The sequence below is a fragment of the Chrysochloris asiatica genome, unplaced genomic scaffold (genome assembly GCF_000296735.1).
Source record: "Chrysochloris asiatica unplaced genomic scaffold, ChrAsi1.0 scaffold00058, whole genome shotgun sequence".
Classification (NCBI taxonomy): domain Eukaryota; kingdom Metazoa; phylum Chordata; class Mammalia; order Afrosoricida; family Chrysochloridae; genus Chrysochloris; species Chrysochloris asiatica.
Window position 1 is genome coordinate 18,356,154 of NW_006408576.1, and position 14,416 is coordinate 18,370,569.

Sequence of the window (14,416 nt, forward strand, 5' to 3'; positions counted from 1 at the left end):
TAAATATTTTAAGTCCTCTTCACTGTCAGCAGCAAGGTTGTATCATTTGCATATCACAGATTGTTAGTGAGTCTTCCTCCAATCTTATTGCAACAATCGTCTTCATATAATCCAGCTTTTTGGATTATTTGCTCAGCATACAGATTGAATAAGTATGATGAAAATATATGACCCTGATGCACATCTTTCCTGATTTTATGCCATTCACTATTCTCTTTTTCTGTTCAAATATGTACATCTTAGTCTATGTACGGGTTCCTCATGAGCACTATTAAAATGTTCTGGAATACTCATTCTTTGCAATGTTATCCATAGCTTGTCATGATCCACACAATCCAAAGCCTTTGCATAGTCAATAAAACACAAGTAGATGTCTTCCTGGTATTCTCTGCTTTCAGTAGTAATATCCCTCGTTTATACATCTTCATCTGAATCTGACTTGAATTTCTTAAAGTTCTCTGTTGATGTACTGTTGCAGCCATTTTTGAATTATGCTCAACAAAATTTTACTTGCATGTGATAATAATGATATTGTTCAATGATTTCTGCATTCCACTGGGTCACTTCTCTTTGAAATGTGCACAATACGTATCTTTTGCAGTCAGTTAGTAAGGTAACTGTCTTCCAGATTTCTTGGCATAGATGAGTGAGTGCCTCCAGTACTGCATCAGTTTGTTGAAAGATTTCAGTTTGTATTCTGTCAATTACCAGAACCTTGTTCTTTGCTAATGACTTCAATGCAGCTTAGATTTTTTTCTTCAGTACCATTAGCTACCTCATGAAGTGGTTGAACATCAACCATTTCTTTTAGTTACAGTGACTCTGCATTCCTTCTATCTTCTTTTGATGCTTTCTGCATCATTCAATATTTTGCCCATAGAATCCTTCACTATTTCAAGTTGAGGCATGAATTTTTTCTTTAGTTCTTTCAGCCTCAGAATTGCTGAGCATGTTCTTCTCTTTTGGTTTTATAACTCCAGGTCTTTGCACATCTTATTATATAATCTTTGACTTTGTCTTCTCAAGCTCCCCTATGAAATTTTTCTTCAACAGTTCAACTTCTTCATTTCTTCCATTCACTTTAGAATCTCTACACTGGAGAGCAAGTTTCAGGGTTTCTTCTGACATGTTTTCTCTCTTTTTTGTCTTCTCAATGAATGACCTTTTGCTTTCTTCCTGTATGATGTTCTTGATGTCATCCCACAATTCTTTTGGTTTGGTCATTAGTGTCTAATGCATGAAATCTTTTCTTGAGATTGTCTCTGAATTCTGGTGGGATGTGTTCAAGGTTGTATTTTGGATCTCATAGACTTGTTTTAATTTTCTTCAGCTTCAACCTGAATTTGCATATGAGCAATTGATGGTCTGTTCCACATTGTGCAACTGGCCTTGTTTTGGCTGATGATATTGAGCTTTTCCACCGTCCCTTTCTACAGATTAATTTCTGTATATTCCATCTAGAGAAGTCCATGTATAAGTTGTCTTTTATGTTGTTTTAAAAAGTTATTTGCAATGAAGAAGTCATTGGTCTTATAGTTCTGTCATATGATCTCCAGCATTATTTCTGTCACCAAGAACATATTTTTAACTACTGTCTTTACTCTTTGTTTCCAACCTTTGTATTCCAATTACCAGTAATTATCAGTACATCTTGATGGCATGTTTGATCTACTTAACAGTGAAGAAATTGGTAGAATTCTTCAATGTCATTAACACTAGCTTTAGTGGTTGGTGCATAAATTTAAATAATGTATTAATTGGTCTTCATTATAGGTATATTATCCTATGCCAGACAGTATTGTGCTTCGATATAGACACTGAAGTGCTCTTTTTGATGATGAGTGCAATGCCATTTTTTTTTTTTTCAATTTGTCATTCCTGGCACAGTAAACCATATGATTGTCAGATTCAAAGTGGCCAATACTAGTACATTTCAGCTCATCGATTCCTAGAATATCTATCTTTATGTGTTCCATTTCATTTTTGACAAGTTTCAATTTTCCTAGATTCAAACTTTGTACATTCCATGTTCCAATTATTAAGGAATATTTACAGCTGTTTTCCCTCATCTTGAGCTGTGCTCCATCAGCAAATGAAGGTCCTGTAAGTTTTATTACATTTGAGTCATCATAGTCAACTCTACTTTGAGGAGGCAATTCTTTCCCAGTCCTTTAATTTTATTTAAAAATGCCCTCACTTTGAAATGATTGAACCAAACCCTATTCACAACAAATTCTTCATTATCATCACATTCACTTACTGCAGGTTCAGCTTTTAAATCATTGAAAAGACTGAGCTTTTCATTACTTTAAAATAAGTGCAGTGGATTATGAGTTGGGCTGCTAATCACAAGGTCAGTAGTTTGAATCTACAAGTCACTCCATGGGAGAAGGATGAGGCTTTCTATTCCTGTAAAGATTTATAGCCTCGGAAACCTTATACAGGTCTGCTATGAGTCAGAATTGGCTAATTGGCACACAACCCCCACCACCATATCCAGAGTAAGGCTAAATAAACCATTTGCATCTGTTCTGATTTAGCTACAAATTCGAGTTAAACATACGCTTAGGAATGGATCTTGTTCATAACCTGGGGATTGATTGCCTATGTATCATTATCGATTAAGTAGAATAAACAAAAGTGCTACAAGAATTCTAAGAAGAAATCATTGAGCAAGACTGCATGATAGAATAATTAATGACTTGCAGAAAGAGAGAGAAGGAAGGATAATTCAAACAGGAAAATAGACTTGACAAAGAAACAAAACAAAAGGTCCACAAGATAGATTTGATAAGGAGAAGCAAGGCAGTGTGCATGGAGTCATTAATGAAGTTTGATGTTTATACTTGTGTAGCTACTAGATAAATAAGAGAGGTATTTGTAGAAAAAGAAGAAATTCTGGTGTTTCTGTTGGCAGTCTGTTTTCCTTGCCCTCCGTTTGTCTGTAGTCCTTCTCTGACAGCATTGGTGGAAGTTTCCAGGGAGAGGGTTTCAGAAGTAAAGGTATTTTGGTCTTAGAGATTTGGCAGATAGGTACAGTTCTCTAGTGTGACTTCTTTATGGTGCACATGATGGTCAGGAATTAAGTTCATAGAAATGATTTTGTTTTTTGTTTTTAATTTTCCCTAAATTTTACTCAATAATTTTATTTCTTTACGAATAGGTAAAAGAAGATACCCTAAGTCCGTCAGAGAGGGAGAGTGAACCTGAGCTGCTGAGTGATGTCAGCCTTCCTTTCTTTGTTGAAAGTGGGGCAGAATCTCAGTCTGATGTCAACACTCAAAAATCTTTCCCACTCATCAAAGTAGTACAATCAGGTAAAAATGAAAATGAAACTTTCTGTAATTTTAAAGCTGGCAAATACGAATTAACTGGACAGCAACTAACAAGAACAGCAAAGTATCTTAAAAATAATTTAGTCTAGTTTACTCATACAGGGAAGGGGACTTGGCTAACAAGAAAGAATTACTTATTGAATCATATGACTAGGAGAATGACTAACGTTTTAAAGAAAGCTTATTGTCTCCATGTGAGTATTTCTATGTAATTTTTAAAGGAAGAGTAAAGGGCACGTGTAACCAGAAAGAAGGAAGCTAGCTCAAGAAAGGTCAAATATGTGTGAACTCAGCATTTTCAAAAGCTAAAAGAAAAGTTGTCACAGAAAATGATAGAATTTAGCCATATAGTAAGATAGACGAATAGTTAGCGTAGGTCCCAGTACTCCTCTTTTTAAAACTCTCCAGAAGTCTTTTATCATATTTAAAATTAAATCTTAAGTACAAATCATGGCCTACAAAGCCCTCCATATCATGCCTCTGGCTCCTTCTCCAGGGTCATCTCCCATCACCTTTCCCCTCATGTATGATGTTGTCATCACACTGCCAGTTGTTCCCTGAAGTACATTCCTGCTTTTACACTTGGGGCTCTTCCCAAGATGTCATCAAGACTTACTGTCTGAATTCATTCAGGCCTCTGCTCACATATCCACTTTTAAAGCGGCTTCTCTGACCACTCACTCTGAAGTCGCACATCACTTCTCTTCCCATCACTTTTTACCCCCTTTATTTTCCTATAGAGTACGTATCACCATCTATCAGTTATGTTTATTTGATTATGCCTATCACTATTAGGCAACGAATTCTAAAACAATGGGATTTATCAGCATTTATTAAATGAATGAATGAGGGCGAAAATAATGTGATAAAGGATGACTAGAGGGTTGGGATCGGAGGAGGTGCTGCTTTAGCTAGGGTTTTGGAGACACCTTCCAGAGAAGCAACATGTGGATTGAGGCCTGGGTCGAAGGAATTATACTTTTCCTTTTTGCTTTTTTAATTGCTTTCCCTTTTACTTATTTTTTAAATTCTTAATATTTACAATAAAATGATCTAAACAGTCTAAGTCCCTCTTTAGAACCCCACCTCACCCTACTCCTACAGATAATCCACAACTACCCTTTTTTGGGGGTGCCTAAGTCCTGATGTGGCGCTGTGGGTTAATGTGCCAGACTGCAAAGCCATTTGAACTGCAAGGTCAGCAGTTCAAGCTCACCAGCTGCTCCTCAGAAACCCTATACAGGGTCGCTATGGGTCGGAATCGACTCAACGGCACTTAACAACAACAACATTTCCTTCTAGACTTATATTGTTCTTAATGGCCAGTTGCTCTTTGTAAAAGTTATATTGCTTATAATCAAATATACTTAAATATCTGTTGGATTTTTTTGTTTGACTTATTTTCTTGCTCAAAATAGTGACTTGCATGTTTTTTACATCTTGATTGATACTCTAAGAATCAGCATCCGTTTGTTCTGGATCTCTTGATGGAGTTGAATACTCAAGACAAAAGGAAAAGGGAATTGTGAAGATGACTGTGCCCAAGACGCTTGCTTTCTGCTATTTGTCATTACTTTGGCAGAGAGAAACAATTACTCTTTCGGATCTGTTGCGGTAAGCTTGACATGATGATGATGGTATGATGATGCTTTTGCTGATTGTGTGAATGAAGGGTCAGACTTTGTATATTTTGAATATTGCAAGAAGAAAGGACTCAAAAGATTGGGTAGCCTGATATCTGGAATTTCATTGCTCTTTGATCTAGTAATTGATTTTTTTGGTTTCCTGTTTATATAGTGGAGTCCCAGTATGACACTGTAAGATAAGTGCTATGAGTTAGAACCAGCCTGATGGTACTTAATAACAACAATAACCCCTCTTCATCTCCATTTTCCCATTGGCAACCCCAGTGCCATTTCTGGCTCTTAGAGCACCTGGGTCTTGGTGTGATATTAAGTAGTTTTTTGTGTGTTTGTCAGGCCACAGTGAAAACAAGTGCATAGTAAGTATACAGGGCTCGGAGAGCCAGCATTGGAAGGAGCCTCACATGCTCTGTAACAAAATCTTAAGGAAAGGCTTTGATTTATTCAAGTTCATGTGGCAAGTATTTAGAAAATACAAAGCCCACCACCATCAAGTTGATGCTGACTCATAGCAACCCTATAGAAGAGAGTAGAACTGTTCTTTACAGGAACAGATAGTCTCATGGAGTGACTGGTGGGTTTGAACCACTGCCCCTGCTGTTAGCAGCCTAACACTTAATCCACTATGCCACCATGGTGTTCTACTCTAACATAAATAGATGTAGAAAATTTAACAGATCTATAACAAAAGAAGAAATTAGGAGGTCATAAAAAAAAACAAAAAAAACTTCCAACATTAGAAAATCCAGCTCAGACTCTTTCACTGGAGAATTTTTTAACAGACATTTAGAAAAGAATTAATACCAATTCTACTCACACTATTTCAGAACCTCGAAAAAGAAGGAATACTCCCTCATTCATTCTATGAAGGTAGTATAACCCCCATACCAGCCAAAGACATCCCTGAAAAGGGAAAATATAGACTAACATCTCTTATAAATATATGAGGGAGCTTCAAAAAAATTCATGGAAAATTGGAATTAAAATATTATGGAGTTTTCCCATGAGTTTTTTGAAGTCCCCTTATATATAATGTAATCCCAATCTTAATTCTTGAACATCCTTTGATAAATTGGAAAAGTTCACCTTCAATTTATTAGGAAAAGGAAGGAGGCCCTGAATCACTAAAGCAATATTGAAGAAGAAAGTAGAAGGCCTCACACTTCCCAGTCTCAAAATTTATGATTGTTGTTAAATCCTGTTGAGTTGATTCTGATTTATAGCGACCCTGTATAGGGTTTCTGAGGCTGTAAATCTTTGCAGCAGCAGAAAGGATTATCTTTCTCTTTTGGAGTGGCTGGTGGGAGCTAACCACCAACTTTGTGGTATGCTGTCCAGTGCTTATCCTACAGAGTCACCACATTCCCCAAGTTAATATATAGCTATGAGAATCAAAACAGCCTGGTACTGATACAGTGACAGACACATAGACCAATGACATAGAATTGAGAACCTAGACGTAAACCTAGATGATCTTCAACAAAGGATCAAAGTCCATTCAACAGGAGCAGTCTCTTTAACAAATGGTCCTAGCATAGCTGTATATCCAGATGCAGAAAAATAAATTAAGATCCATATCTCATACCACACACGAAAACTAACTCAAAATGACTTGAAGACCTAAATGTTAAAACTAAAACTATAAATTTCCTAGAAGAGAACATAGGTAAAACTAGGGAACTTAATCTTCAGCATAATAACCTATCAGACAAAACTAAAAATGCATGAACAACAGAAAACAAATTAAGAAAATGAGAAGATAGTTAGTTATTCAAGCAATTGAACAAACTCTGAACAGGATAGACACCATAAGAAAAACACCAAGACCTATTATAATCAAACTTTTTAGAACCAAAGACAAAAAAAGTATCCTGAGAGCAGCTCAGAAGAAAAACAAAAAGTTACCTACAAAGGAGAACTAACAAAAGTAAGCTCTGCTTTCTCAGAAAAAAACATGCAAGCAAGAAAACTTATCAAATTCTGAAAGAAAAAAAATTACCAACCAAGAATCTTATCCAGCAAAATTGTTAATCAAATATGATAGTGAAATTCCATTATTTTCAGACAAACAAAAGAATTTGTAAAAACCAGACCAACCTTACAAGAATTACTTATAAAGGGAGTTCTTTGAACAGAGAATTAACAGCAGCAGACAACAACCTGAGGCTAGCATAATGACAATATCACTTAGACTGAACCCAGGTATTAAAACATACCTATAATACTTAAACTAAGGAGCTCTGATAATGTAATGATTACGAGTTGGACTGCAGTTCGAAACTACCAGCAGTACCGCAGGAGAAAGATGACACTTTCTGCTCCCATAAAGATTTACAGCCTCGGAAACTCTATATAGTGTCGCTACAAGTCAGAACTGACTCCACGGAACACCACCACCACCATAATACTTTAAATAGAGAACCTATGAAACAATTGCAATAACAACAAAAACTTAAAGTAAAAAGGGGGATTAATGTAGTTACAGAACTTCCAAATGAAGTGGAAATCAAATAGATGTCAAGAAAATAATAAATCTAACTGTAACCCTAAAAACTAGACCAGCCTTACTCCTAGCCCTACCCCAACTCTTAACACTGACACTAATTCTAGCCCTAACCGTAACCCTAGCACTGAATGAAATTCTAGGCTTCGCCAAGACCTAGTCATAGTAACCATAACCTTCAGTTCTTACTCCTACCCACTCCCCGCCCACCTCCAAACAAACAAAAACAAAACTGAAACCTTCTAAAAATAAAATGCCTATCTATGCTCATCAAAGATTTTACCAAAGAGAGTAAAAAGAACCTACCCAGGCAGGGGAATGTGGAGCGGATCTGTGACAAAGATATATCTGATAATGGTCTAATCTCTAAAGTAGATACAAATTGTCAAGAATTCAACAACAAAAATCCAATTCAATCAAAAAAGACACAAATATGCTTCACTAAAGACTACAGGGTTGCTATGGGTCAGAATCAACTCAACAGCACTTAACAACAACAAAGAGTACATTCAGGATGCCAACAAATACTCATGCATGAAAAGATCCTCACAATCATTAACCATTGTTGTTAAGTGCCATGGAGTCGGTTCTGACTCTTAACGACACTGGATAAGGTTTCCAAGGAGTTAACTACTGGGCTTGAACCAACTGACTTGTGGTTAGCAATATTTTAGTTATTCTACAATGCCACACCAGTACTCCATTAGCCATTAGAGAGAAGCAAATATAAACTAAAAATAAGATATTTTACAAAAATGGCACTGATCAGAAAACAAAACAAAATTATGCGGAGATTGTGCTCTTAAGATTATAGAATGATACAATCACTATACAGTTGTATGGTACTTCTTCAAAAAGCTAGACATAGAAATATCTTATGTGTAGTAATTCCACTTCTAAGTATATGTCCTAGGTATATATGAGCAGATATCCTAGATATATAAGAGCAGTGACACCAATAGACTTATGCACACCTGTGTTCATTGCAACATTCATCATAGGAAAAAGATGGAAACAACTTAAATTCCCTTCAAGAGATGAATGGATAAGCAAACTGGTACATACATGCAATGAAACACTACACACCACTATAAAGAATAATGATTCCACAAAGCTTAACATGGTTGAATATGGAGAACATTATACTGAGAGAAATAAGTGAATCACAAAAAGGCAAATATTTAATGGTTCCACAATTATTAAAAGTCAAGAATAGATTTGCATACAGAAAACAAAGTTCGTTTATGGTTACCAGGGATCAGAGGGAGAGAGAATCACATTTGAGATAGGAGACACTTGTTACTTTTGGTGATTGGCAAGGCAAGACCAAATATGAGTATGGGTGAAATCAGCATAACTTGACAAAGATAAATGAAGACACTATGGAAGTACAAAGGACTTCAAAAAGCTTGTAGAAAAAGTCCCCTTCTTCATAAGGAAAAAGAAGAATTTCAGTAAATACAATATGCATTTACATATGTAATTTTGCAATAATGGTAAAAAGATCTATGAGTTCATATCATATGTGTATAGAAAGGCATATGTGAGTAAATTCATGTGCATGTATAGGTATATCTGTAGGCATATATACATGTTGGTATGTCTGCATATATAGCCATGTATACAAAAACCACATAGGCACAGTTACAGAAACTTCTTAGACATATCCAAACAACTTACAGGTTTGGTTTACAGAATGTATGGTTTACAGAGTATGTCTTGGGACCATAGTCTTGAGGGACAGCATAGTCGGCATAACATAGTTCACAAAGATAATGTTTACTGAATAGTGACTGGAGTCTTAGAGGCTTTTAAGTGGCCATCTAAGATTCAACTATTGGTCTATACTCATTATCAAGCAAAAGAAAATGAAGGAACTCAGAGGCACGAAGAAGAAATTGCTCTACAGGAATAATAGCCCACATGAACCACAGCTTCTTTTAACTTGAGACCAGAAGAACTAGATGGTGCTTAGCTACCACTACCAACTGTTATGACCTGGGACACAATAGAAGGTCCTGAATAGAATGGAAGGAAAATGTAGAACAAAACTCAAATTCCTAAAAATGACTAGACCCACTGGGCTGGTTGGGAATGAAGTGGCTCTGTAGGATAAGCACTGGACTGTGAGTCACAAAGTTGGAAATTTAAGACCACCAGCTGCTTTGTTGAAGGAAGATGAGGCTTTCAGCTCCCACAAAGATTTATAGCCCTGGAAACTCTATACAGGGTCACTATGAGTCAGAAATGACTTGATGACGTGTAACAAAAACTGGGCCAATACAGACTAAAGGAACCCCTGAGGCTGTTGCCTTAAGATAACATAGAATGTGGAATTGAAACCGTTTCTGTAGGTCACCTTTTAGCCAAATAATAGAATGGCTTATAAAATAAACAGCATCCTGTGCCTAATGTGTTCCTTTAAACTATTAACTGTATGCAACCAAATGGTCAATATTTACTCAAAAGCAAAGGTGAGGCAAAGAAGGGAAGGAAACTAGAACAATGGAAACAGAAAAAATAATGAAAATAGTGAGAATGCTGACACATTGTAAAAATTGTGACAATTTGGCATGAAACATTTTGTATAAAACTTTTTAAAGGAGAACCTAATTTGCTTTCACCTAAAACACAGTAAAACATTTAAAAATAATATCTACTTCACTTTTCTTAGTATAATAGGAAAAGCATATAGAATAGTGCCTGGCACATAATCAGAATTCAGTGCTAGTTATTGCTGTTTCTAGTTTCCTTACCCTCATTATTATGAAATAAAATGCCTTCAGCCAATGATGATGGTGCCTTTGAATTTGGCCACATCAACCAAATAACAAGGCTTTTCTGAGGTGTGATTAACTACAAGCAGATAGCCCATGATTCATTGAATTTTGCTCTCAAGTTAAAAAGGTCATCTTGCTCTATATGCCCTCATTGGGTGACCTCATCTCTCCAATAGCTTTAATTACTATTCATATGCTGATGACTCCCAATTTTATATCTCCAGTCCAGACTTGTATGCTAAAGGCCCGACCCATATATTCATATATGCTGGACGTAAGTACTTAGATGTCTACATAATATCACAAAACCAGCATGACTAAAAGAGGTTCATCATCTTGCTCCATAATCCACTTCCTTCTTAAATGTGTTTGTGTGCCTTTTTTTTCTCTCTCTTATTAAGTGCCATGTACCCTGTTGCCCTAGCTAGAAACCTAGGAATCATCCTTTGCTGATTTCTTTCTCATTATATCCTATCAGTTAGACTTCTGAAATATGTCTCAGAACTATTCTTCTCTCCATTCCGTTTGTCTCTGTTCTCCCAACAAGACTGTCTTCCTCTAGTCTTGTGCCAGTCCTGTCCATTTCCCTCTGGATAACCATGATGATCTAATCCTGCCATCAGCTCTCGATTTAAGGAGCTAGCCCTCCTACCCAAGGCAACCTATAAAGGGGAAAGAAAATGCTCTTAGAAATCTAACAAGATGGAGAATATAATTTGATATGAAATTTTCTCAGGAGAGTATTATTTGTAGTTGAAAGGGTAGCATTCTATTCCTTTCTCTTCTCTTGCATCATCTGTTTATCTGCCGTTTTCTTCCTTTCCTCCCTTCTTTCTCATCCTCTCTCCAAAGAGGATTGATTATAAAGTACCTTCAAGAAGATTGAGTCTAGTTAGCTAGAGGGCTTTTATTTTTCTCTGTGCGATAGTTAAGTTGCTTGGGGCAATAGAAGAAGAGGCTGTCACCATTGATCCTCCTCTGCTTTTCTCCACAAAGAGCTCTAAGTCATAGGTTCTCACAGTGTGGCCTCTCACCAGCAATATCAGTATCACCTGGGAGCTTGTTAGATAGGTACATTCTCAACCCCATTCCAGAACTTCTGAATCAGAAACTCTAGGGTTATGACCCAGTAATTTCTATCTTAATAAGTCCTCCAGGTGATTTCTTATGGATGCTAAAGTTTGGAAACTGCTGCCAAATTTTGAAAAATATTTTGAGAACCTTGGTTTGCAGGGAGTATGTGATTAGCTGGTCAGAATACCTACTACATATCTCCTACTGATCCTGTGTGTTACTCCCCGTTTAAATCCTTTAGCAGTATCCACAACCCTTAGGATAAATCCATAACTCTTAAAAAAAAAAACCTTTAAAGACACTACCTATGTAGTAATAACAGCAATAATAATAAATAACCCAAACAATCAAGCCCACTGCTATGGAGTCAACTCATAGTACCCCTAAAGGACAAAGTAGAACTGCTCCCAAGGGTTTCTGAGGCTGTAAATCTTTATGAGCACAGACAGCCTCATCTCTCTCCCTCGAGTGACTGGTGGGTTTGAAATGCTAACTTTGTGGCTCCCAACACAGTGCCACCAGGGCTCCAATGGATCACAATAGTCAACATTATTCACTGTACAAATATTTTTTGATTACCTTCTGTACAGAGTTGTTGTTCTAGATCTAGACCCTTGTGATACACTTGTGGGCCATAGAGATCAACCCCTTGTCCTCACGAAGTTCAGCACTTGAGATGAGCAAATGCATGAATAAGAAGTTTGTCAGACAGTGAAATTCTATACAGAAGATTGAAATAAGATGATGTGGTAAAAAAATGACTAAATGTATACTTCAGAATAGTTCTTAGGGAAGGCCTCGCTGAAAAGGTGAAATTTAAGATGCACTTGGAATGACAAGAAAGAACCATCCATGAGAACATCAAGAGTAGAATGCCTGGCAGAGGGAAGAGCTTTCTGAGTATTGTAAATGCCCTAAAGCAAGAATCGCTTAGTAGTGTGATTAAGGAGGAGACTGAGGGAGGAAACAGAAGGATCAGGGATAATAAGATAATAAAAGTAACCAGGGGCTAGTTAGGAATTTGTTATTTTTTAAAAAAATTTGAGGTGTAATTCACATACCATAAAAGTAACCCTTTTACCATGCGTAATTCACAAGTTGTGCAAATGTTCCTGCAATCTAATTCCAAGACATTTTCATCACCCTAAAAGGAAACCCCATACCCAGTTTGGATTTAAGTATAATAGTAAGTAAGTATAATAGTAAGTAACTGGGGTTGGTATGTAGAAGAGAGATATGATTTATATTTTTAAAAGATCTTTTGGGCAACTGTGTGGAAATGGATTATAAGTTGGCAAGAGTGCTAACGAGGACCAGTTGGTTGTCTTTTTCTGCACCTTAGGCAAGGATGGTGGCTTGCACTAGGGGGGTGATAATGAAAATGGAGAGAGGTACATGGGTCCAGTTCTGACTCATAGTAACCCTGCATAGGGTTTCCAAGGAGCGGTTGCTGGGTCTGAACCTGTGATTAAGCAGTCCAGTAAGTGTTTCTTAAATTATCTGTGATGAAGGACCAATTTATTATAGGAGTGTGCTTCAAAAAGTTTGTAGAATAACGGAATTTTTCGAGGAACTTTTTGAAGTCCCTTCATATTTTCAATCCAGAGACAGTGTTTACAGGAGACATGGCTAGATTAGTGGTCTGCCGAGCAGGAGGGACATGTGAAAATGTGTTTAGTCTGTGCCAATTCCTCTATAAAATTCCTGAATTTTAATTTTTAAGAGACCATTCTAAAAATATAGACTCAGGATAATAAGATTCAGAAACTGTCTGTTTGGAATTTTTCAGAAAGAAATTTGAAAAAAAAACCCACAAAAACATCTTTGGAAAGAGTTTATTAATGGTGTTGTTGTTGTTGTTGTTAAGTGCCATCGAGTCGGGTCCGACCCATAGCGACCCTGTACAGGGTTTCCGAGGGTGTAAATCTTTACGGGAGTAGAAAGCCTCATCTTTCTCCCGCGGAGCGGCTGGTAGTTTCGAACCGCTGACCTTAAGGTTCGCAGCCCGATTCGTAACCACTACGCTACCAGAGCTCCTTTTATTAATGGTGAAAATTGTTAAAAACATACATGCCTAAAACCTTCCTATAGCACTGTGCACCTAAGTTTGTGGTGGCATTAGTCTGATTTGTCTACAGGCTGTCCCTCTAACCTGTTAGGGCTAGGGTGTGAAGTCTTAATGTTTTATCTATCTCTGAACTCTTAACACCTCAGACAGTGCCCAGTGTATATCATCACATGGTGATAATGGTTAGGGAAATTAGGAATATATTGGAATCCTGAGTGGCACAAACAATTGAGCACTTGATTACTAGTTGAAAGGTTGATGGTTTAAACCTACTCGAAAGCATTTCAGAGTACAGGCCTGTTAACCTGCCTGTAAAAGTTCACAGCCTTGAAAATCTAATGGAGCAGTTCTACTCTTTACGCACATGAGTTTGCCAGGACTCAAAATTGACTTTATGGCAAAGAACAATAAATGATACTTATATCAGTGGAATACTGGGTAGTTATAAAAATCATAAGCTATATGTTCTAGCTATTAAATAATGATACCTCCTACATGTAAAATAGTATTAAGCCAAAAATATACTTCCAAAATAATACGAATACTGATTATTACTTTGTGTTGTTGATGTTGTTAAGTTCTGTTGAGTCAGTTCCAACTCATAGTGACCCTGTCTAGTGTTTCCAAGGAGCAGTTGGTGGGTTTGAACCACCAACCTTGTGGTTAGCAGTTCAGTGCTTACCCTACAGCACCACACCAGGAGTACACACACATACTTAAAAAATTAAGACAACTGAATTGAGGGAGACGTTCCTTGTAGGGCTGCTTTAAAGAACCCTTTAAGCTTCATAAAACACTATATTTACATAAAATATTTAATTCTCAACTTTCAATAAACTAGGAAGTTAAACCACATTTTAAATTAAAATTGAAGTTGGATTAGTTTTATTTCTTAATTGCTGGAAAGTTGAAGGCCAAATATTGGCCCAGTTTCAGCTATAGTAAAGAAATAAGGAAGTTGTTAAGGAAAGTAATGCATTTTGTGTGCATTATTTTAATTAGCTTTCTTATTT

At 36.7% G+C, this 14,416-nt stretch overlaps 1 protein-coding gene across 1 annotated transcript in view; it reads left to right on the top strand.

Moving 5' to 3' along the window:
• The window catches only part of TAF1B (TATA box binding protein (TBP)-associated factor, RNA polymerase I, B, 63kDa), a 124,134-nt gene that overhangs the window by 34,544 nt on the left and 75,174 nt on the right, over positions 1-14,416 (top strand). The window contains exons 5-7 of the mRNA XM_006863988.1: positions 3,164-3,317; positions 3,512-3,514; positions 4,799-4,949. Of these exons, the coding sequence (XP_006864050.1) occupies positions 4,867-4,949 (83 nt within the window). The 5' untranslated portion in view covers positions 3,164-3,317; positions 3,512-3,514; positions 4,799-4,866. The remainder of the gene's footprint in view (positions 1-3,163; positions 3,318-3,511; positions 3,515-4,798; positions 4,950-14,416) is intronic.